Raw genomic sequence first — 22,650 nt, 5'->3', positions numbered from 1 at the left:
GTATTACATGGACGCAAGACACACAGAAAACTTCCATGCTGTTCCGCCATCTTGTCTCCTCCTCCCCAACTTAACCATTTTGAAGCGTACAGTTTTTTTTTTTTTAATTTTTTTTTCAACGTTTATTTATTTTTGGGAAAGAGAGAGACAGAGCATGAACGAGGGAGGGGCAGAGAGAGAGGGAGACACAGAATCGGAAACAGGCTCCAGGCTCTGAGCCATCAGCCCAGAGCCTGACGCGGGGCTCAAACTCACGGACCGCTAGATCGTGACCTGGCTGAAGTCGGACGCTTAACCAACTGCGCCACCCAGGCGCCCCTTGAAGCGTACAGTTTTGTAGTATTAAGTTCATTCACATTGCTGTGCAACCATCACCACCATCCATCTCCAGGACTCTTCATCTTGCAAAACTGAAACTCTGTCCCCATTAAGCATAACGCCCCATTTTTCCCTTCCCCCAGCCCCTGGCAACCACTCTTCCCAATCTTATGTAGTAGTCTTTCCCACATTTAATTTCATAGTGTTTTTTTTTTTTGAAGAGACCCAGTGTGGGGCTGAAACGTACAACTCTGAGATTGAGAGTGGCATGCTCTACTGACTGAGCTGGACAGGTGTCCCTTAATTTCATTGTATTTTTGAATAATTTTCTTTTATTGCCTTTTTCTAAAGCCTTCAACTTAATTCTTAATAGAAGCAAAACTCTTTCTTCTGTATGTAATATTTAATTAAATTTGTAAGTACAACAAAGAGTAAATTGGTCTAAACAGGTTTGGGAACAAACATAATCAACTTGGTAAGGCCTCCTTCAATTGATGGGAGCAGAAGGGTGCAGGTGTACCAGAGAGAGTCACACGTATTCTCGTGCTGTGGTCTTTGGCCACCATGTTTGCCAGAAGGAATGATGTGGATCAGTTAATTGGAGACTTTGTGTCAATTCTGCAGTTTACCTTCTCTGCTGTATAGTGCTTGTCATTTTCATCATCTGAAATACCTACATACCCAGCTCTGTATGTCTAAATTGTACCCACTTTTCAATGTCTACTTCAGATGCACCTCCTATATGAAAACTTCCCTGTTCTTTCCTTTCAAACTTCTTTTTTTTAATGTTTATTCTTGAGAGAGAGCAAGAGAGAGACAGAGCATGCGTGGGGGATGGGGAAGAGAGAGAGACACACACACAGAATCTGAAGCAGGCTCCGGGCTCTGAGCTGTCAGCACAGAGCCAAGTGTGGGGCTTGAACTCACGAACCCTTGAGATCATGACTTGAGCCAAAGTCGGACACTTAACTGACTCAGCCGCCCAGGTGCCCCAAACTTACATCAGGGGCACCTAGGTGGTTTAATCTGTTAAGTGGCCGACTCTTTTAATTTTTATTTCGTTTCTTTTCTTTTTTTTTTTTTACTTTGAGAGAGAGAGAGTTCAGTCAGGGGAGGGGCAGAGAGAGAGGGAGGGAGAATCCCAAGTAGGCTCCACAGTGCCAGCACGAAGCCCGACACCAGGCTTGAACTCATGAACCGTGAGATCATGACTTAAGCCGAAACCAAGCATCAGACACTTAACCAACTGAGCCACCCGGGCACCCCTTTCCTTTCAAACTTCAAAGGCACTGACCTGTACCTCTACAATGACATCTAACACTTTCTACCTTGCATTGTTAGTATTTCTGTGAGTTCCCCAAGAGCAGGCTCTGTGTCACATTTCTTTGGATTTCTCATATCATTGGCTTAGTGCTGTGCATGTAGTCATATCTCAGGCTCACATTTATTAAATTACTGCCTTGCCAGGATGGGACAGAGAGAATGAGAAGGGGTAACTAACTATTGGAGCACTTTTAGTTAACAAAACCTGTGTGGGTGTGTGTAATACAGTGTATTTTTTGACACTTTTATTGTAACTGCTTTGTAGATGAGGAACCTGAGACTCAGAGAAGTTAAATAATTCCACCAAATCAAATATTCTGACTGCACTGTCAATGCCCTTGGCATAGTGTCTCAGCACTTCGTTGTTGAAACCATTTGGTTTTGTTTAGGGTAGTTCTCTGGGTTCATAAATTAATTACTAACTGTCATCAAAGAACTGCTAGTCAAGACTAAAAGATTCCCAGTATCAATCAAATTCCAGCTGAATTGGATCTGTAGGCAGTCATAGGCAACAATCATTTGGTGGTTACCCTTAAGATCAGTGTTTATGGGCAAAGAGCAAAAGGCTATGGAATCAATAACTGGGTTGGAGCCTTGGCTCTGACCTACGTTCTGGGGCACCTGGGTAGCTCAGTTGGTTAAGCTTCTGACTTTTGATTTTAGCTCAAGTCATGATCTCATGGTTCATGAGTTACAGCCCCATGTCAGCCTCTGTGCTGATAGCACAGAGCCTGCTTGAGATTCTTTCTCTCCCTCTTTCTCTGTCCTTCCCCTGTTCACACTCTATCTCTCTCAAAATAAATAAATAAACTGTAAAAAGCAAACAAACAAAAAAACCCTACTAAGTTCTGCTACCTACTGAGTGACTTTAATTCAAATAATGTGACCTCCTTGAGTCTTGGTTTTCTCATCTATAAAATGGATGTGATAATACATGGAGTTACCATGAAGATTTAGTTAATGCATATGAAAATATTTTGTGCTCTATGAGGGTATTACACAAATCCAAAGTATTGTTGTCATTAATCTATACTTACTGAGTACCATTGATCTCAAGGTACAAAAAGTCCAGTGCAGAGTTTGGGTTAATATGGAACAAAGTACCTTCAGTCCAAAATCAGGACTCTGGTGTTAGTTACTGTAGGACCCCTATGGGGATATATACCCATCTAATATGGTGTGGCTAGTATTAGTATCCTGTCCTGATGGATTTTTTTGCTCAGGGACTTGTTTCCCTTCACAGGCTAAAATAACTATAAGCAAAGGCATGTAGTCTAAGGAAATGCTCCCCATTTGTGTTTTGGATTGCCGGGATATCCAACAAGTATGAGGTTGCCAAGAATGAGGGAGGCCTAGGGGTCAAGTTTGGCTATGGTAGAGCTTAGTATTAAGAGCACTGGAGTGATCCTCTCCACTGAGAAATCTTCCCTGAATCTTCAAGGCTGACCTTGGTACTCCTCCTGTGTGCTCCCATAGAACTCTGAGCACACCCCTCTCCAAACAGCAGTTGCTTTATCCTGTACATTTCCATTTACACATTTCTCTTCCCTCTTGGACTGTGTGCTCCTGTAGGCTGGCAACTGTCTTATTCATTGTTGTCTTAGTTGCACCCAAAAGAGTGCTCAGAGTTCAGGCTAGCTGTGCAGTAAGTACTTGTTGAATGAATCCCTCCTCTGGTAGTCGTGTTCTATTACAAGCCCCATCCAGAAGTGAAAGTGAGGTGGGAGTTATGGTAAATTGCTTCACCATTTTGATTGTACTGTTGTATTAATTAAATTAATTAGATCAGTGTTTCTCAATCTTTTAAAAATTATAGGCACCCTTTGGCCCCATTTTAGCCATTTCTTTTTTAATTTTCTCCCCCTATTCCCCATTAAAATTTAATCTCACAGATATACTATATGTTAGTTTATATACTGTGGCCCTTTGAAAGGCCACAACATTTTGATATGTAGATGGTTTTGTCCCTTAAGAGACAATTTTTTTCCCCTAGGAGTGATATCACCCCATTAAGAATGTCTGAATTAGATTCTATGTGACTAAATGTGTAGAATCAGCTGGTTTGGTATTGTGCAGATATTTTCTATTTGATATTTATATAGTTATAACATTAAGATTAAGCCTTGGTTGCTCATATTATTGATACGCTTTCAAGATAAGGCTGTGGGATTGATTTTTTTTGTACAACGTAACTGGTGCCTTTGGTGCTATTTAAATAAGGAGACAAAGCCAAGACTTTTCCCAGACCACCAACAGTATTTCAGTGTGGGGCTATTATGCATAAATCTGAAGGCTTGGTTCACAATTCCACTCTTCTCAAAAATATTTAAACTAAACAAAAAGTTATATTTATTGCTAATGAATGTAGACATCTAAATAAGTCAGAGCCATGCTGCTTGGACGATCCTGCCAGATTGTTCCTGGGCGGGTTATTTATAAATAATGTACCATTCAAGTTGGGAGAATATGCTACTACCACATGAACTTCAAAAGCAACTGTCATGTGGTTTATGTTCAAAATGAATAGGCAATTATTATCTTTGTATGACTTAAAGCAACTCTTCTGGAAATTCCATGTAAGCAGCCACAGTATTAGCAATGACAAGCTTCAACTGGGTTGCCTTTTCTCCTCCGTGTTATTATAAATAGAGAATAGTTTTTGAAGACTATAAAAAAAAGTCTGACTTGGTTTTAAAGACCTTTCAGTTCATGATTTCAGGGGTTCTCTAGCTGTCTTTTCACTTGGATTCAGAGCACATGCACTTTTAGGAAAGCATGCCCTTGGCAGCCTATGCAGAGAAACCCATCTTTGCTTGGAAAGCAGTCCATGTTGTTCTGTTTATATTAACCTAGATCCTAATGGTTTGGAAGTTGTTGACTTTTATAGTGAAGTTCCATCATGATATGTTCATCATTAGTAGTATGTGGCTATGGAAGCACTAATTGTGATATAGATTTGATTACTACCAGTAAGTCCCCAGAGTGCTTTCCCTTTATCTCTGTTATTGAATGCTCTCAACCATACTCAAAGATTGATAGGGACAGGTCTTAGTATTCCCATTTTACAGATGAGAAACTTGTGAGGAAGGGGAGTTAAACAGCTTATCTGGCAGATTATATATGCTCCACATTAGGTTGACTCCAAAGGCAGTGCTCATTTAATTGAACCACGATGTCCTATGCTTTCAGCTTTTTCAAGGGTCATTATGGACGAGTGACTGGACGTCAAAGGCATAATCTGGACCAGTGAGTAGAAGGAAGTAGACTTGACTCAGTAAAGGCAGAACTTTCCAGCAATTAGAACAGTCCAACAATGGCATGGATACTTTGGTGAAGTAGTGTGTGTCCTGTGACTTGAAATGGTCATCTGAATGTTGCAATGGGGTAAAACACAACGTGGCATTTGGCTAGATGATCTTTTTCAAGTCCCTTATAATCCTGTACATTATTTTTAAAAATCTTATGTCTTATTTCCTCTCCCTTGATATAGCTTCATATATCAAACACCTAATTTCATAGTTCTCTTTCCCAACTGCACATCAGAAGCACCTGTCAAGCTTTGTGAAGATGCACGTGCCTAGGCCTGACCCCACGCCCCCTGTGTCAGAATTCCAGTGTGGGGTAGAGTGGGAGGTATGAGAATATTCTTTAAAAAGTTTGATTAGAAGGCATAGGTATAGGGTCGTGAACCACTCTTCTGGTGTAACCCACTGATAACAAGGTACAGACGGGCCCCATTTTGGACTTGGTGTCATTTAACAGCATCCAGAAGGCATAGTTTCTAAGCATACAATATCCTTTTAAGTGTTAATCAGACCCTTAATAAAAGTGTGTTTGTTCCCTTGGCTGCGAGAGTACCATGATCCCTTGTTGGCAGGTTAGTTTTACCAATATCTCATAATGTTTGTCCCCCTCATAGTAAGTTGGGAGTAGGTGCTGGTCCAGGAAATGGACATTTGATCAACCCACCTACAAGAGCCTTTCATATACTTCTTGTTCTGGAAAAAACACCTCAAAGGGTGTGAAGGTCAGCCTCTATAATCAGCATGTTGGATACAGAAACTAGTCAGCTGCTCACTCCTAGACTGCTTACCCACTAGTTAACTTCATAGCAGTGAGAAACCTCCAGCGCCACAAAGAAATGAATGGTTGTAGTTTATTGCTTTCTTGAGGAATTTTCTTAGCAAGTACTCAACTATGTTTATAGCATTCCTCTGAGAGAATAATCTCTGAAGAATGTGCCTGTATTACATACACACCAGAGGATTATAAATTCCCCACTATGTCTCCCCATGGTGGACCGGAAAAAAAAATCACAGTTGTTCCAACAGGATTTTTTTCTACTTTTCAATCAATAGGATGCTTTTGAAAGCTTATATTTCTCTTTGGACACTTTAAGTGACTGAAGAGACAAAAGAAAAAAAGCAAAGATAAAATGACAGTATAGACACTCCTCAAATCCTATAATGAACTCCACAGGGCACCCAATTTTGATGTATTAGGATTTTTTTTATAATGAGTACATTGTTGGAAATCACATTTTCTATCTGCAGGAGCTGGAGATGAAACTGAGCTGACATCTTACCTCTTTGTAGTTAATTAGCAAGAGGGAAGGAGTGTTTTGAATCTTGTATGGGAAGAGGGAGGTATTAGTCATCCAGTACTCCCCCTTTCCCTTCAAACACCTGGATCTTTTTGTGTGCTCTTTGATTTGGTTTAACAGTTTGGATGGGTCTTGTTGGCTGGGAAGGATGAGGGGAGTTGGAAAATGGTTATTATTTAATGAAAAAATAACTATAGCTGACTTCTCCCTGCCATCTTCCCTGTAGGATAAATAAAATAGGTCAGGTCGTTTTCTTTAAAGAGGAGTTCCTTACCTGGACCCAGACTGTGGGCAAAATCCAGGCTGCCAGAGTTTTTGTTGTTGCCTTATTAACACTTGTCATCATTGAATCCCCAGTACTTAGTGAAGTGCCTGGAACTGAGTAGGCATTCAAATATTTATGAGTTTAGTGAGTAAATAAAACATTATGCTGACCCATACGTTGAGGTAGTTAAATTGTGTTAGTTGTATCTAATACCTTTCTCTGGGTAGGTATGGCGAGTTTTACATAGAATTCAGCAGTTTGGGACAGAGAGGAAGAGCAGAGCATTTATATATAATTCCATTTAGGAGACTGGTCCTTGGGCAGGTGAGCAGTGCTGGGGCCAGTGTGGAAGATGAAGGCTCGATAAGTGGCAGAAAAAAATCAGCACAAAGGATCCTCCAATCTGTGTGTATTTATTAATATCAGATCATGTGCCCAGTCCTGGGGGATGATAGAAAAGAGCCAGTGTCATGGTTCCTTTTCCCAGGAGAACTCTGTATACATGAAACACTGAGCAAGCGCTCAAAAACAGTCAGGACTCAAGTGTTACAAGGTGAGGGACTGATTCCAAGTGGAAGAAGGAGGCTGGATCGGTGGTGTTTGGAAGACAAAAACCATTTTCTGAGTACCCTCTATGAGAATCGCTAGATCCTACCTGCTACACACATCTCTTTTCATCACAGGGATTTGGCGAGAGACCTCAGGGGACCTGACTCAGTCAGCAAGCCTGGATCTGAGCAAAGCAGATCCCATTGGAGCCCACTGACTGTGCTTTTTCCCCTATATCGTGCTTCTTGTCCAGGTCCTATACGCAGGGAGGGCTTCCTGGAAGAAGCAGCACCTACGGGGACCTTGAGAGTAGTGGAGGGCTTTGATTTCAGGTGGCTGGAGGGTGTGTACTGCAGGCTGGGGGACTACAGCAGCAAGGGGTGGGGATGAGGATATGGACTGTCTGGATCAGGGAGAGTGTGTGGGGAAATGAGATTGGAGACATGGAGAGGCCTGGTGGCCAAGAAGGGCTCCTGTAGGCCCCTGGGCAGAGGGCAGTTGTGGGAGAAGTGGCTGGGAGTGGAGCCCATTGACAGTGGTCAGATTCTCGGTTGTCTCAATTGCTTACAAGCTCTGAGACTTCAAGCAAGTTATTCAATCTCTTTAAGCCTTGGCTTTCTTGTCAATAAAATGGACACAATAGCATTAATCTTACTAATTGCCCTGGGAAGGTGGCTGTGATACTAAAATGAATTTGTGGAGCCAGAAGCACTTTGAAAATATAAAGTGCTGTGTCCAAATGCAGGGGGGTTTGTGGTTATGTTGGGTTGAGCAGGGGAGCTTGGAGGGTGGGCCAGCTAAGAGGTTTTTCCAGTTACAGCTCATGATAGCAGGTCTGTGACGTTGCAGCAGAAAAGAGCTCCCTGTCTCTTTGCCTGTCCTTTTTGAAATCTTGTTTTTGTTTATGACCATGGCCGTGGCCTGGATGCACCCCCCCTCTTCCATGAAGCACCTCTGACTTCTTCTGTCCACAATGGCCATTTCCTTTCTCTTGTACCTGACGTCTTGACAAGGATGTTGCCCGTTCACAAACCCACCTTACTCACGCTGCCCTCTAGTCTGTGAGCCGTGTCATGGTGGGCTCAAGTCCAGTCTCTGCCACTTAATCTTTGACTTTGGATTCTTTTACCTCTTTGCATCTTAGTTTCCTCCTTGAAAAAGTGGGAATAATAATATTACTTATCTCAGGGTTTTTGTGAGTGTTAACTTCATCAATTTGTATCAAGAGTTTAGAGCAATGCGTGGAGTTTAATAAATGCTACATTTATTAAAGGTATTTTGCTATTCATATTTTCCTATCACCCACCTCCTCCTCATTCATTCCACAGATCTTTGTAAAGAGTGTTAAATTAATTAAACAAGGAGGCCATTAGACTGAGGTGGGTCTATTAGTGTGGCACCAACATAAGCAAATCACAGTCTAGGCCTATAAATACCTCAAGGTTATGAAACCAAAATGCTAAGGACAGCCAATCACAAACAGCTAACTAACAGCTTTAGCCAGTCAAATAATTTCCTGTATTTGCTTCCACAATTTCTCTATATGTTTCTCCCCAGCTCCTGTCTTTGGAGTGCTCCTAGCCCCTTCCTGTTTGTCACTGCCCTATTTTGCATAGATGTTTGCTCAGATAAACACTTAGGATGTTCAGTATCCTTCAGTTTATTTTTTTAATGTTTATTTTTATTTATTTATTTTTTATATTTTAGAGAGAGAGAGAAAGTGATAGGGGAGAAGGGCAGAGGGAGAGAGAAAGAGAAAGAGAGAGAGAGAGAGAGAGAGAGAGAGAGAGAATATCCCATGTAGGCTCCATGTTCAACACAGAACCCAACGCAGGGCTTGATCTAACAACCATGAGATCATGACCTGAGCTAAAATCAAGGGTTGGACGCTTAACCCACTGAGCCACCCAGGCGCCTCCAGTGTATTCTTTTAACAGGGGTTAATATCCTTCCTCCTTTCCTCTGTGCTCCTCTCCTTCCCTCCTTCCCTCCTCACCCATTCCCGTCCAGCCTGCCTGCCTGCCTGCCTTCCTTAAGGACTGTGGGACTCCCATGCACCTCCTGATAACTAAGACAGTGAGCACTGAGATCCAGGAGAGGGAGTTTGACAGCTGGCTGCTTAAGGGGTGCACTGGGCTCAGGATGAGTGGTTTTTACACTTTTACACTTAATAGTAACTCTGTTAAGAATCACCTGGGGAATCTTGTAAAAATACAGATTCCTGAACCTTCCCCCCCCAAATTGTGAAATAACAGTGGCAATAGTAAAAATAACTATACTAACCATACTGTTATGAATAAAGCTAATATTGGGTGGGCCAGACTATTCTTAGTGCTTCCTGTGGATTATCAAACTAATCCTCACAGTAGTCCCTGAGGTGAGTATTACGAATATCCTCATTTCACAGATAAGGAAACGAAAGCTTAGAGAAGAAAGAGCTTGGTCAAGGTCACACCACTGCCAGGTGGCCACGAGGCAAGCCAAGGAAGCACAGTGCTGAATGCTACCTTGGGCTGAGTGGTGCCCAGCAGGCTGGGTCTAGACAGGCACCCTGTCGACTGTGATGTGTGGCTCATGGCTGGATCACAACATGGGGAGAGGAGCGAGCAGATCTGGAGGTCTTTCATTGCCTTGCAGATACAGCAGAAGCCCTGCTCGCTGCAAGGGGTACCCATGTGGCTATACTGTCTGCTGGGGGACCAGGTGGGCGACCGTTCCCCGACCCTCCCCACAGCAGCAGCAAAGGGCCCCAGGAACCTTGATACTAGGAGCGGAAACCATGGGCACAGGTCTTATCTGTAGCCTGCTTTCCTTGTCTCCTTTCCATCTCTCTTTGCTTTCCTCCTCTCTGCCCTTGCCACGCCCCCTTCCAGAGGGCAGGGGCTCTGCCCTCCCAGGCTTTTCCTCCCACCCTGGGACCTAGGAATCCACACAAACCATGCAGGTCTGGGCTGCTCAGCTTGCCTTTGGAGCCCCTTTTGCTCAGGCCAGACGCCACACCCAGGAGCCTCTCACAGGCTCAAGCTGCCCTTGGCACGGATGGTCATGCTCATTCGCCTTATGGAAATCTCCTCTGCATCAGATTTGCCCGTGCTATGGGGAAGGAGCCACCATTTCTACTGAGAATTTGGAATAGAACTCAATTCACTTGCTTAGCTCACTTGCTTATCATGCCAGCGGTGTGATTCTGACCACTTGTGACTGCCGCCTGCTGGCCTGCAGCCATTTGGCTTTGACTTGAGAGAGGTGGCCTCACATATTCTGCCCTGGGGACAGTGGGAGGGCCTTCAGCTCTTCTCAGTCCAGGTGGCTCTTCACCATCTCCTGAATATCATGGACTCTGATGGACATAGGTTCTTGTCCAAAAGAAGTTGTTGACAGGTGTGATGGCATAGTAGGAAACAGTGTCTCCAGGGAGGCAAGATTCCAAACTGCTTCCAGAGGCTTCTTTTTACCTGAATTAAGAACTCTCTCATTAAACCCATGTCTTTTAGTTCTGATTCTAAGGTGAGGAATCACACTTGATTCATTATAGTTCATCAGAAGAATGGGAATCTGGGTCTTTGCCTGGTGTGGATGAAGGCCTGACTACAGCTCCCATCGGGGCTGGAATGTGTCGGCTGGGACCTCACCTGAGCCCCTGATTGAGTAGATGTAGACACTTAGCTGTTATTTCTAGAATAGATGCATGAATGAAATCACAATTAGACACTTACAGAGATAAAATTTAGTTTGATGAACTAGAAGCTTCCTTGTATCATATGTTTTCTCCTGTGATTTAGTCCTTATGGGGAAGGCATCCCTTTTAAGAAAACTCAAAAGGGAAATAACAATAGAAATCTTATTTATGTATAGAGAGCTTTACTCTTCCCCAGTACTTTCCCACATATGACCTCATTTAATCCTGATGAGTCTTCTGTCACAGAGGTTATTTTTATTTCTATCCAAAAAAGAAGACTTGGGATCACAGTCAAAAAAGTGTCAAACTACTTGTTAGACCTATGGTCTAAATTACTTCTTGTGACTTTAATTCTAGTCTTTTCCCCTTCTACCCCAGCTGAGTAGAGAATAATTATAATAATACAACTTTTGATAATAAGACATAGAGAATTAGAGAGACTTACATCCTATGTGGAGGCATGTTCTAATTCCACATTTAGCAGATGAGGAGACTGAAGGAAGTTTCCTCAAGTAGATGAAGCAACTCAATAGATAAAAGGGCCTTCAAAAATGCATGTGGTCCCCTTAGGGAAGGCATGGCTCATATGCCATGGAGCTCTGATTTGAACCACCCTTTTCTTCTGTCCCTGGCCATGCCAAGGTCAGGCAGTTGCCACGTGGCTGACCCAGAATGGTAGCCCAGGCAGTGTGTGGCTCCTGAGTGGGGGCTCCCCACGAGCACACAGCACTGCCCTCTGTTACGCTCCCCCTGCCCTTGCATCTCACCAGCTTCCGGGCTGTCTCCTGTTTTTATCTACTGGGCAGACCACCTTCTTGCTCTCTCCTCCCTTTTTACTAGCCTGAGTATAGCAAAACAAATCACACTAACCTGGAAGAGTTGAAGATAATGTTTTCCCCATGGGATGGAAAGCCATGACATAGAACTTTGAAGACAGGCTAATTATCTTGGGATTCTCCTTTAAAACACCTGGTTTACTTGGCTTCCACAGAGGTCTAGGTGACTGCAGAGTGCCTGATTTTTCAGCACCACTCCCCCCACCCCAAACATTCCTTTAGGTTTCTTCTGGGATCTTTTGTCTTATAAGGAATGACTGCCCATAACCTACTTCTCTGCATTCATTACTTTTCTTTGGGCTCATGGGGTAATGAAACACTGGGAAATGCTCAGAGAAGACATTAGTCCTTTTCATTTCAAGACATTTTTGAACAACAATGTTAGAACCCCTCTGATGCTGCTATGAATTGTTAACAAGCATGTTTGCACATCACATCTATCATGGTATTTGCACGATGTTATATGAAGAAACAGCTCAAAGTATTTTAAGATACAGCCTTTTATCTCTGGAAGCACCAGAAAGTATTTGCAGATTGGTCCCGGGAATCAAATTAGCCTAGCACATTGGTGAGTTCCTGGAGGCGTGGGCATTTCTGTAAGTGGTTCCTAGCCCCTTAATCCTTTTGATCATTTGCACTGTGTATTTTTACACAGACTCTTGTACTTTGGAGAGATAAAATAAAGAAACTTAAAGGTGAGTTTGATGAGGGCTTCTCCCCACTGTTTGTCAATGCAGATGGATCTTGAATTTTAATGGTAGCAGTTTCTTTTAAACCACCAAGCTTCTTTAAACCTCTCCACAAATAATGTCCGTGCTTAGATTATGTCTGAAAGTGTTTATGGAAATCTTTCCTGACCCCATATTCCTACCACAAAAGAAGGGCCTAATCCTGTAAAATAGTCTTGACAGCCTGGATGTCAATTACTCCACAGCTGTGATTTCTCATATAGGGCCACTGCCTATATGACATTTGCAGCCACTTGCTGACTTCAGCGGTCTACAGTCAGGAGCCTGGCTTACGGGCATAGAATGAGCACCTCACTAGATCCTCCTGCTTATTGGCTGTGGGATGTTGTGTGAGAAAACTTGTGGAGAGGACTTAGTTGTCTTACCTTTAAATGGGGACTGCATCTCTCTTGTAAAATTGTTGTGAGACATATTTGTATGCCCATGTTTATAGCAGCGTTATTCTCAGTAGCCAAAAGGTGGAAGCAACCCAAATGTCCATTGACAGATGAATGGATAAGTCAAATGTGGCATATCCATATACTGGAATATTACTCATTCTAAGAATGAGGGGGGAAATTCTGACACTTGCTGCAACATGGGTGAACCTTGAGGATTGTGCTAAATGAAAATTGCACTTTTCTGAAGTGTCTAGAGTGGTCAAATTCACAGAAACAGAAGTGGAATGGTTGCCGGGGGTTGTGGGTAGGAGAGAAACGAGGAATTAGTGTTCAGCGGATACAGTTTCAGGCTTGCAAGGTGAAAGAAGTTCTGGAGATGGATGGTGGTTGACAGTAGCACATCGGTGTGAATGTAGTTTATGCCACCAAACTGTGCACGTGAAAGATGGTTAAGATGGTAAAGTTTGCTGTGTGTATTTTCCACAATAGGAAGAACTCGGGAAAAAACTTGTTATGAGCATTAAAGAAGGTCAAGTAGGTAAAGTGCCTACCGTTTTATCAGACTTCAGTGAAGGTAACACTTTTTACTAGGGTTAGGACATTGTATTGTAACGGTCACATGATACTTCACCATGAGGTTATACCATAATTGGTTTCTTTAAAAAAATTCTTTTAATGTTTATATATTTTTGAGAGAGACAGAGCATGATCAGGGAGAGGGACAGAGAGAGAGGGAGACACAGAATCGGAAGCAGGCTCCAGGCTCTGAGCTGTCAGCACAGAGCCTGATGTGGGGCTCGAACTTAGGAACCAGGAGATCATGACCTGAGCTGAAGTCAGACACTTAACTGACTGAGCCACCCAGGTGCCCCAATTGGTTTCTTTTTTTATTTGACTTTTGGATATCTTATAGTACTCCAGCATTGTAATGATGGAGTAAAAAAAAAATTTTTTTTTTGCATGTACGTATCTTTTCCATTATTTGGGGTTGTATCTCCGAGATAGATTTTCTGTATCACTTAGTGGAGGTGAGTTAATCTTTGTGGCTCTTGATACATATGCCTGTGGGAGTTGGTCATTTATACTGTCACCAGCCAAGTAAAGATGCCAGTTTCATAGTCTCCTCATCAGCGCTAGTTATGCTTTTAAGCAGTTTTATAAAATGTAATGCGAGATGGTATGTTCATGTTTCAATATGCCTTTATTTGCTTTTATCACTAAAAATGTTGAGCATTTTTCAATCTTGACTTACATTTATTTCTTCTTACATGCACTGCCTGTTTACATCTTTTACCTGTATTTCTAGTGTGGTTTTCTATGCTTTTGTTACCAAATATATTTATCATAATTGTTACACATTGTTGCTACTTTTAATATTTAGAGAGTTTAATTTTTATTTAATTAAATCATTCACTTAAACATTTCAAAATACAAAATAATAATAAGATTTTAAAGTAGGATCAAAAGTGGTTTATAATAACATTATTATACTTAATGTATCTTCTTCCCATAATTCTCCCATAATTCTTTTCATATCTGTTTGTATAAAATCTGTCTTTTGCTTACTTACATGCCTATAGTATTTGAATTGAAATTATGTAAGATGACCAATTCATTTAAATATAAATACATTTTTATTTATTTATTCATTTATTTATTTATTTATTTATTTTTAAGTGTTTATTTATTTTTGAGAGGGAGAGAGAGCACAAGCAAGGGTAGGGCAGAGAGAGACAGAAGATCTAAAGTGGGCTCTGCATTGACAGCAGTGAGCCTGATGTGGGGCTTGAACCCATGAACCATGAGATCCTAGCCTGAGCTGAAGTTGGATGCTTAACTGACTGAGCCACTGAGGTGCCCCTAAATATCTTTTTAAAAAATAATAAGAAAAATAAAAATATAACCCAATATAAAAAGGATATTGCCAAAATCAGAGCAAATAAATTAAAGTTATTAATAAACACGACCTTTTTCTTTACCTTACTAATAATTAAATTCATTGAAAATAAACTGATAGGGTACAATCGTCCAATTGGTAAGAGTTAAAAACATTATAATAGTGACTGAGACTGGCCTTGAAATATACTGCCAATACGGAGAGAAAATTGGGTCAACGTTACTGAAGCATTTAAGCACTAGATATCAAGAAACTTAAAAATGTTTGTAAACATTGGTTTAGAAATCCCACTTATGTAACTGTGGCTTGAGACAGTCTTGGAAATGTGGAAAGATATTTATGTTGATAGATAAAAATAGGATTCAGTCTAAATTCCAATGACAGGGAGTGACTGAATAATAGTACAACCATCTTTGGAGTGTTATGTAGTCATTATAACGGCCTTTTCTAAAAATTTTAGTGATATGGGGACAAACAATATGCCGGTATGTAAAAGAAAAGCATGATGACAAGATTACAATAAAGCAAATTGTACATGGTGTGGTGGTGTGTGTGTGTATGAGCACATGTGCACTTGTGTGTATTTGGTACGTATCCAGAAAGAATTGTGTAAAATGTTGATAGTACTTATTTTATGTGGTCAGATTACAACACATTATTTTTTTTTCTTTTTTATACTTCTGCACATTTTCTAAGCTTCATATTATTTGCAAATTATTATTTCTACCATCAGAAATAAATTTAAATATTAAAAAAAGATTAAAGATAATGAATAGATTTTTATTTTCTTTTTCTGGATTCATGTTCACTTTGCTTTCTTTGCTTTGTTTATTGGACAGAATCCTGGACAAAACACCAGAAGGTTTTTAGGTTATGGTCCAGAAATTCACTAGCTCTATGTGAATTTGGGGCAAATCTAACTTCTGTGTATCTCAGTTTTCCAATGGTAAAATGGTTGAGAATTAAGGTGAGATTAACAACCTATGGGCAAACACTTTGCAAACTAAGTTGCAAGTTCAAGGGATTCCTGGACCACTGTGTGGTCTGAGAATTTGTTACGACTCAGAGAACTCACTGAGAACAGTTATCCTCAGAGTTACAGTTTATTATAGGGGAAGGGTATGGATCAAAATCAGCCAAAGGAGGAGATGCATAGGACAGGGTCTAGAAGGGTTCCAGTGCAAAGTTTCTGTGTTATCTTCTGTGCAGTCAGGATGTATTACCCTCCTGGCATCCATGTGTGACAGTATGCAAAAAGTATTGCCAACCAGGAAGCTCACCCATGCTTTGATGTCCAGAGTTGTTATTGGAGCTTTTTTACACAGGCATGATTGATTGCCCACAAGGTTGAATTCTATCTCTGGATCAGCTGATGCTGTGTTACCCAAAGACCCTACTCTCGGTACAAGGTTGGTCTGTCTGGCATGACCAGCCCTGAACCTAACTAACACTGTTGGGTATGGCCAACCCTACCCTATGATTCAAAGTGGCCAGCTCCCACCCTAGGACTGTTGGTGTGGCCGGCGCCACTTTAAAGAAGGAGATTCCTATCAGGTATGACATAAATTACCTTCCAGAGCCAAGGCTAAGGCCAGATATCTCTTTGGGCAAAGCTAAATTCTTAACTATGCATAAGGTGACTGGAAAGAGATGGAAAACAAATTTAAATATAGAAATGATATGTATGGAGGCTTCTATCAGTTACTACATTCTAACACCGTAAAATAAGGCAGGGTATGAATTCTATAGATACAAGTGCAAATACCCACTTCCCTGATCTACAGAACCTTGGGGACCACCTCCGAGAATGTGCATGCTAACAGAGACACATTTGCTGCAGTGGTTGTTTACCACAAGACGAATTAGACTGAGAAAACACTTACCACCCCGCTGGGTATGTGAACCTGACCCTTGCCTCTGTGTTAACAGCACAGCAAATATGTCCCCCCATTAACGAATTTATCTGATGCAATATAAGCCTGCTTGTTACAGGTTTCTTGATCTGGCACCATCTCATTCTGTTAGTGCAGCAAAACTTACTGCATATAGCACAGTGTGGTGATGATAAAAATAAATTGGCTCATTCCCCTCACAGAGTTTCAAACCATGAGCACTATGTCAGATTGGATGCATAAGGTTTGATAAGAGTGAGATTAAAAAAAAAAGAAAAGAAAACCCAAGTTTGTTTTCTCATGAAATTAAAAAAAAAATAATTAGAGCACAATGACAAGAAGTCATCATCCTCAGGAAGCTTGCCAGAGGACAACTGTGTGCTCTTATGGAGAAAGAACCAGTGACAGACTTACTATGAAACCATTCGCTAATGTAGTTATGCTCCCACCCTTCCTTCGGAGGAGGGAAGAATTTTAGCCCTTGTCTGGTGATTTTTTGGAAATGAGTAACTTGTAGTAAATTGGTGTTGTCAGTAAATTTTGGTTGTATGTTCTGTTTCTTTCAAGGAAAAACTGGCCATGCAGAAGTAGTCCGAGTGGTGTACCAGCCAGAACGCATCAGCTTTGAGGAACTGCTCAAGGTCTTCTGGGAGAATCATGACCCGACCCAAGGTAGATGAGTGAGCCAGTATTTAATTATCTTACTAATTACAGCTGGGATAATTAGTGTTTGAGCTGCATGGAAGAGATGAACCTTGAAATCACACAGGAGCTCAAGAATATGATTGCAGACATTTATTGACGGAGAAGAGGAGGGGCTGGGGAGCAACCGGGGGGAGAGAATAAAGGCGCAGCCACAGTCTGCACTCCTCCCCCCTTTACAGCTGTCAGGGGTGGGAAAATTCCCACAGAGAAAGACGCCAGACAATAGAGATTCGTTCACCTTTGATTATTGCATTATTCCTCCTTAATGCAGTCTTTTGTCTACAAAATTAAAGTGTCTTTCTAGCAGCTCCAAAGTTTTCCTGATTTATGGTTCCTTTATTTCCCTGAATTTAGCCTTTCTCATCTTTTGACATTATCAGGCTCTTTTTTTTTTTAAATGTCTGCGGGTGATAAAAAAAAAAAGAACATAAAGGTAAAATGCAATATTCAATGGGTCCACAATGCTTAGGTTATTTACATATTTCATTTGTCTTCTTTGAAATTTGTTATATGGAGACATTAATATGTTTGGGCTATAAACAATGGTGGCCAGAAATTTTATTTGAATGCACACACAAGCAAAAATCCCCTGTTGGCAAATATCATTTGTAATATTCAATAATGAAGCAATTTCCAGATTTCATCCTAACAGCCTTACAAGCACTGCCTTGCCAATATGATGATCTGATATTATGAGGCTTATGAACTGAAAAGTCCTATATAATAGATGTGATTTTCACAAACCCTGTTCATTTAGCAATCAGTCTATTTAACAAAAATATTTTCCCTTTGGTGTCAGTTTTTTGTGTAGCGGGTATGCTATGTTGGCTGTTTCTGAAGAAGGGATCTGTTTTTCCAAATGTGCATTGTGCTTTGTGGTGGAATTTTAATATGACCCCAGCAGCACAGGATGGTGGGCCCTGAGTTCTGGTTCTAAGAACCACTCAGTGCCTGGGTGATTTGCTAGAGGGCAAAAGTCAGAGCTAAGTATAGTAAAATGATAAATAAGCCAGGGTCCTGCAGGTACAGGATCCAGGCAAATCCATCAGGGTGGGTGAAGGCCTAGGAAGGAAGCCAGGAGCAGGAGTTCCATTATAGTGAAGTCTGGTTTGACATAGGGGGATGAGTCCCTAGCAGTAGAGGGATAAGGTATGGGGCAGGGGAGGTAGAAGACTAGTAGGGCAAGAATACTATAATGAGAAGATTCAGATGTCACCCTGGTCTGGACTACTAGACTGGCCTATCATATGCGAAAGGCAGGTCTGACAAACTCAGTCTTGGCTCAAGCAGGAGGCTCTGACAATGAGCATCATAAACAAGAGTGATGATGGCTAAGAGCTTGTGCTGGTGGGCCTTTGATCCAGGTGGAGCAGGCATTTGGCTCTTAAAGCCAAGGGTCATGGCAGATGCTGAGAGCTCCAAAATTCTCAATGAAGATACACATTAGGAGCCCAGGCAAGCCTGAAGTCATGTAGGAGACAGGATCCCCACAGGCTTACAAGGTTAGGTACATGGCCTTTGGCCTGGCCATCCATAATGTCCTGTCCTGATAGAATCACTTTATGCTTAGCCCTGGCAAGATTTCAGAGGGTGAAGTCTGTCATGCACTTCTCTCTCCTTTCTTCTCTTAACTTCTTACCTATTTTATCACATCTTTACCAGCACACCTCAGTTAATTATATCACTAGTACTGGCCCCTAAATCTTAGAGGGAATTCTACTTTTAAAAGAACCTTAAAAGAACCTCTTGTTCTCCCCATCCCACATATCAAATTTGTCTCAACTGTGCTTCAGCCCTCTTTCAGATTCTTTGTTTGCTGTGTATTCTATTGTTTGCTAATAACAAGGTACCACAGATCCGGTGGCTTAAACAACAGTAATTTATTTTCTCACATTTGAAGAGGCTAGAAGTCTGAGAGGAAGGGGTCGGCAGGGTTGGATTCTTCTGAGGCTTCTCTCCTTGGCTTGTAGATGTCTGTGTTCTCCCTGGGTCCTCACATGGTCTTCCTTTCACATGTGTCTTTGTCCTAATCTCTTCCTATAAAGACACTGTCATGTTAGATTAGAGCCTACCCAAATGACCTGATTTAATCTTAATCTTTAAAGACCGTCTCCAAGTAAAATTATATTCTGAGGTACTAGAGTTTAGGGCTTCAACATATGAATTTGGGAAAGATATAATTCAGCCCATGACACTGTTCCATAAAGTATAGCTTGGTATACTATTCTTCCAGAGGTATTTTGATTCTAACAGAGGGTTTGTAGATTCATAGACTAGAAGGGATGTTAGAGGTCATCTGGTTAATCTTCAGCTTCAATTCTGTAAGTCAAAAGATCAAATTGCTACTGACAGCGTTCACAGACAATAGGATTTGATTGTTGAGTACATATTTTTTTCACTGATATTTTAGAAAAATTATGCATGGACAGGAATAGTTTTTCTACCCTCGCATATGTCTGTTTCTACTTACAATATTGCTTGATGCAGTATATATAGTCACAGGTATTAAATTGCAAGATATCTGATCTTCCCACATTATTACTAGGATTACTTTTGTTGGGTAATTTAATGTAATGGGCCATGGTAACAATCTTTTTCTGTATTCCAGAGTTTCCCATGACACTTCTGGAAATAGGGTGAAAGGAGTGATCACATGACCCAGGCCTGGCCAGTCACAGTATCTTTTTCTATTGCCAACAGTGTTTGATTCAGGGAATGGGCATGGGACCCAAGCATGACCAGTTGTATCCCTTCTCTGGGACTGTTGTGTGAGAGAAAAAGGTGTTCTCCCTTTTCTGGGGAGGTGGAGGTGCTCTGTATGTGGAAAGAGCTTGTCCACAGAAGAAGCAAGGGAGGAAGATGGGAAGAGACACTGAGAGACAAGAGATAGGAAGAGAGAACCTTCAGGAGACTGAGGTCCTCTCAGCTATGAGAGCTACTAGGTACCTACCCCCCATCTCCATCTTTTTTTAACTTAAGCTAGTTTGTTGGGTTTCTACTACTTGCCACAACAACCACCACAAAAATTACTGCTTTGCCACTCATTCAACTTAATCATTGTGCTTATTTTTTTTTTTTAATTTTTTTTTTCAATGTTTATTTTTGGGACAGAGAGAGACAGAGCATGAACGGGGGAGGGGCAGAGAGAGAGGGAGACACAGAATCGGAAACAGGCTCCAGGCTCTGAGCCATCAGCCCAGAGCCCGACGCGGGGCTCGAACTCACGGACCGCGAGATCGTGACCTGGCTGAAGTCGGACACTTAACCGACTGCGCCACCCAGGCGCCCCATCATTGTGCTTATTATATCCAGCCACTGTTAGTTAACCATGTTCATGGTCAACCATGACCTCTATAAATTAGAGGTTTAAAGCCATTTGGTTAATAATTTTGTCATTGATTCAGACATGAAGTGGAGGACATTAAAGATTGTTTTCTCAGTACCTGTTGGTGGTTTGATTCTGGGGTTCCTTGGTAATTCAGATTGAAGAATTGGGGTTTAAGATTTGAGATACATGGCTTGAATATATACCAAATCATCTCAATGTTTCTAAACTGCTATGAAAGACTATCAGTCATTAATGACACTTATCTTGTATCTACTCTGTTTGCCAGGCACTTTGTTAGGTGGTGCTAAATCACCAAGTTGTCTATAAAATGCAGCAGTATCCAGCCTCTTGGCTAATGCATAGAGAAAATAGATTTCTATAGGCAGAAAATAGTTTAATCTGAATGTACCGAGATCAAATGAGCATTCAGATAAATGTGTGTAAGACCAAAATATTAACCTGAAATCATTAAAACAAGTATATGCTAACATTGGAACTTTAAAAGCAAAAACATAAATTCAGAAGAAAGCCGGTGTCAATGAATTTAATATTCCCAGGGAACCCAGAGGATCCAAAACATGTAGTCACATGTACTTTTTCTGAGGTAAGAATTTGAAGCCCACTCCCTGAAGGATGGTCACAAAGCAGGTGAACTTGGCCATCTGAACACAACTTCTGAATTCTCTGCTTAAAGTCACATGGTGACTCCTGTCACTTTTCCTAGTGCAAAGTGGCCCAGAAAAGAGAACCACCCAGTAGAACAGAGGAGGGACAGAGAGAAGTGTAAGACTGACTGGTGTTACTCGGAAAGTGGATGTTTCAGAAGACAGCAGCATGTTGGCTTTGGAGAGACTCTCATTGATAAAGCAATAGCCAAGTCTAGGTTGTTTTCTGAAACAGGAGTGATTCTTAAAACTGTGTAAGGAATACTCTTGCCTATGCCAGAGTTGCTTACCAGCAAAAAGACAAAACTTGAGTAAAGTTGAGAAGACATTGACCTTTGATGTGAAGATATGCTCAGGAAACACATGATTCTCAACAGTAATATGGCTCAAGAGAAATGTGTTTTAATTAGCATGCTTGAAGACTTCAGTACTTTGCTTATAGAGTCGTTAAACATTTGAAGGAGTCACTTAAATTTTTTAGGTATGATTTACTTCATTTTGTGAGAGAAGAAATATCCTAGAATAATATTTGCAAATGTGGAGACTCTTGCTAATGTTCAGGGTTTACTATGGTAGCAATGACATGAATTTAAGTGTAAAGTCCCTTTCAATTAAATTAGATCTTCATGGCATAGGCCAGACAGAAAAAATCCTTCAAGGTACTGAAGCAGCTCTCACGGTATCTGCCCTAATGGCAAGAAAGAACTTCCCATGGTCTGCATTTGGAAGGGAGCAGAGCTGGAAAGAGAACCATCAGAAAGTGAAGGCTTTTCAAGGTACAGGTGGGGCCAGAGACCTGCTATTTCACAGCCAATAGGCAGTGGGTCCTGAGAGAGTGCTACTCAGTGGATTAGCTTCAAGTGAAGTAACAGACCTAATAGCATCATTATACGTTTGGCCAGTAATTGGAATAGTCTTTTCTCTTAATTTACCAATTACCACAAAATCTCTATTTTGCCGAAGCACTCAGATACCACCGTTTAAGCTAATATGACTTGTTCCGGCGTTCTGTCTTACTCATGAGACAAATATGGTCCCTCCAGGTTTCTAAGGATAGACTGGAGCATGCTCATTCCTGACTGTGTGATCTCCAAACCCCCCAGTCTCCAGGAAACATGGCAGAGCCTGAGATTTAGGAGATTTGGGGTCTGGGCCCACCTCGCCCCTTCCTAACTGTGTGACCTTAGCCAAGACACTTTATTCAATCTGAGCCCTCTATTTTCTCATCTGTCAGAAGGGGATATTAATGTCTATACTGCATGGGTCATAGGTTGTCATAAGTGTTAAATGAAATAATGTGAAAATAACTTGAAAACGGTCAAGTACCATGCAAGCGCCAGGCATTGTCCCTGTGTCCTCCTCAATACAATACAGTTTCACTGGGTTTATTTATTTTTATATCTACAATTTCTGCGGGAAAATATTTACCCTCTGCCTACAAAAGTGTGGGTTTTCTACCCA

The 22,650-nt window shown here is 41.4% G+C and overlaps 1 protein-coding gene across 2 annotated transcripts in view; it reads left to right on the top strand.

Annotated features, from left to right (window-relative positions):
* MSRA (methionine sulfoxide reductase A) overlaps window positions 1-22,650 on the top strand; it is a 453,971-nt gene that overhangs the window by 284,037 nt on the left and 147,284 nt on the right. For both annotated transcript variants that reach the window (XM_047091960.1, XM_047091958.1), the window contains one exon: window positions 17,059-17,163. In XM_047091960.1, the coding sequence (XP_046947916.1) occupies window positions 17,059-17,163 (105 nt within the window). The remainder of the gene's footprint in view (window positions 1-17,058; window positions 17,164-22,650) is intronic.

Source organism: Lynx rufus, unplaced genomic scaffold (genome assembly GCF_022079265.1).
Source record: "Lynx rufus isolate CCGP_SWC_20201006 ecotype Redwood Valley unplaced genomic scaffold, mLynRuf1.p SCAF_3, whole genome shotgun sequence".
Lineage (NCBI taxonomy): Eukaryota > Metazoa > Chordata > Mammalia > Carnivora > Felidae > Lynx > Lynx rufus.
Note: the sequence above shows the minus strand (reverse complement) of the source record. Positions and strands in the feature narration are given on the sequence as shown.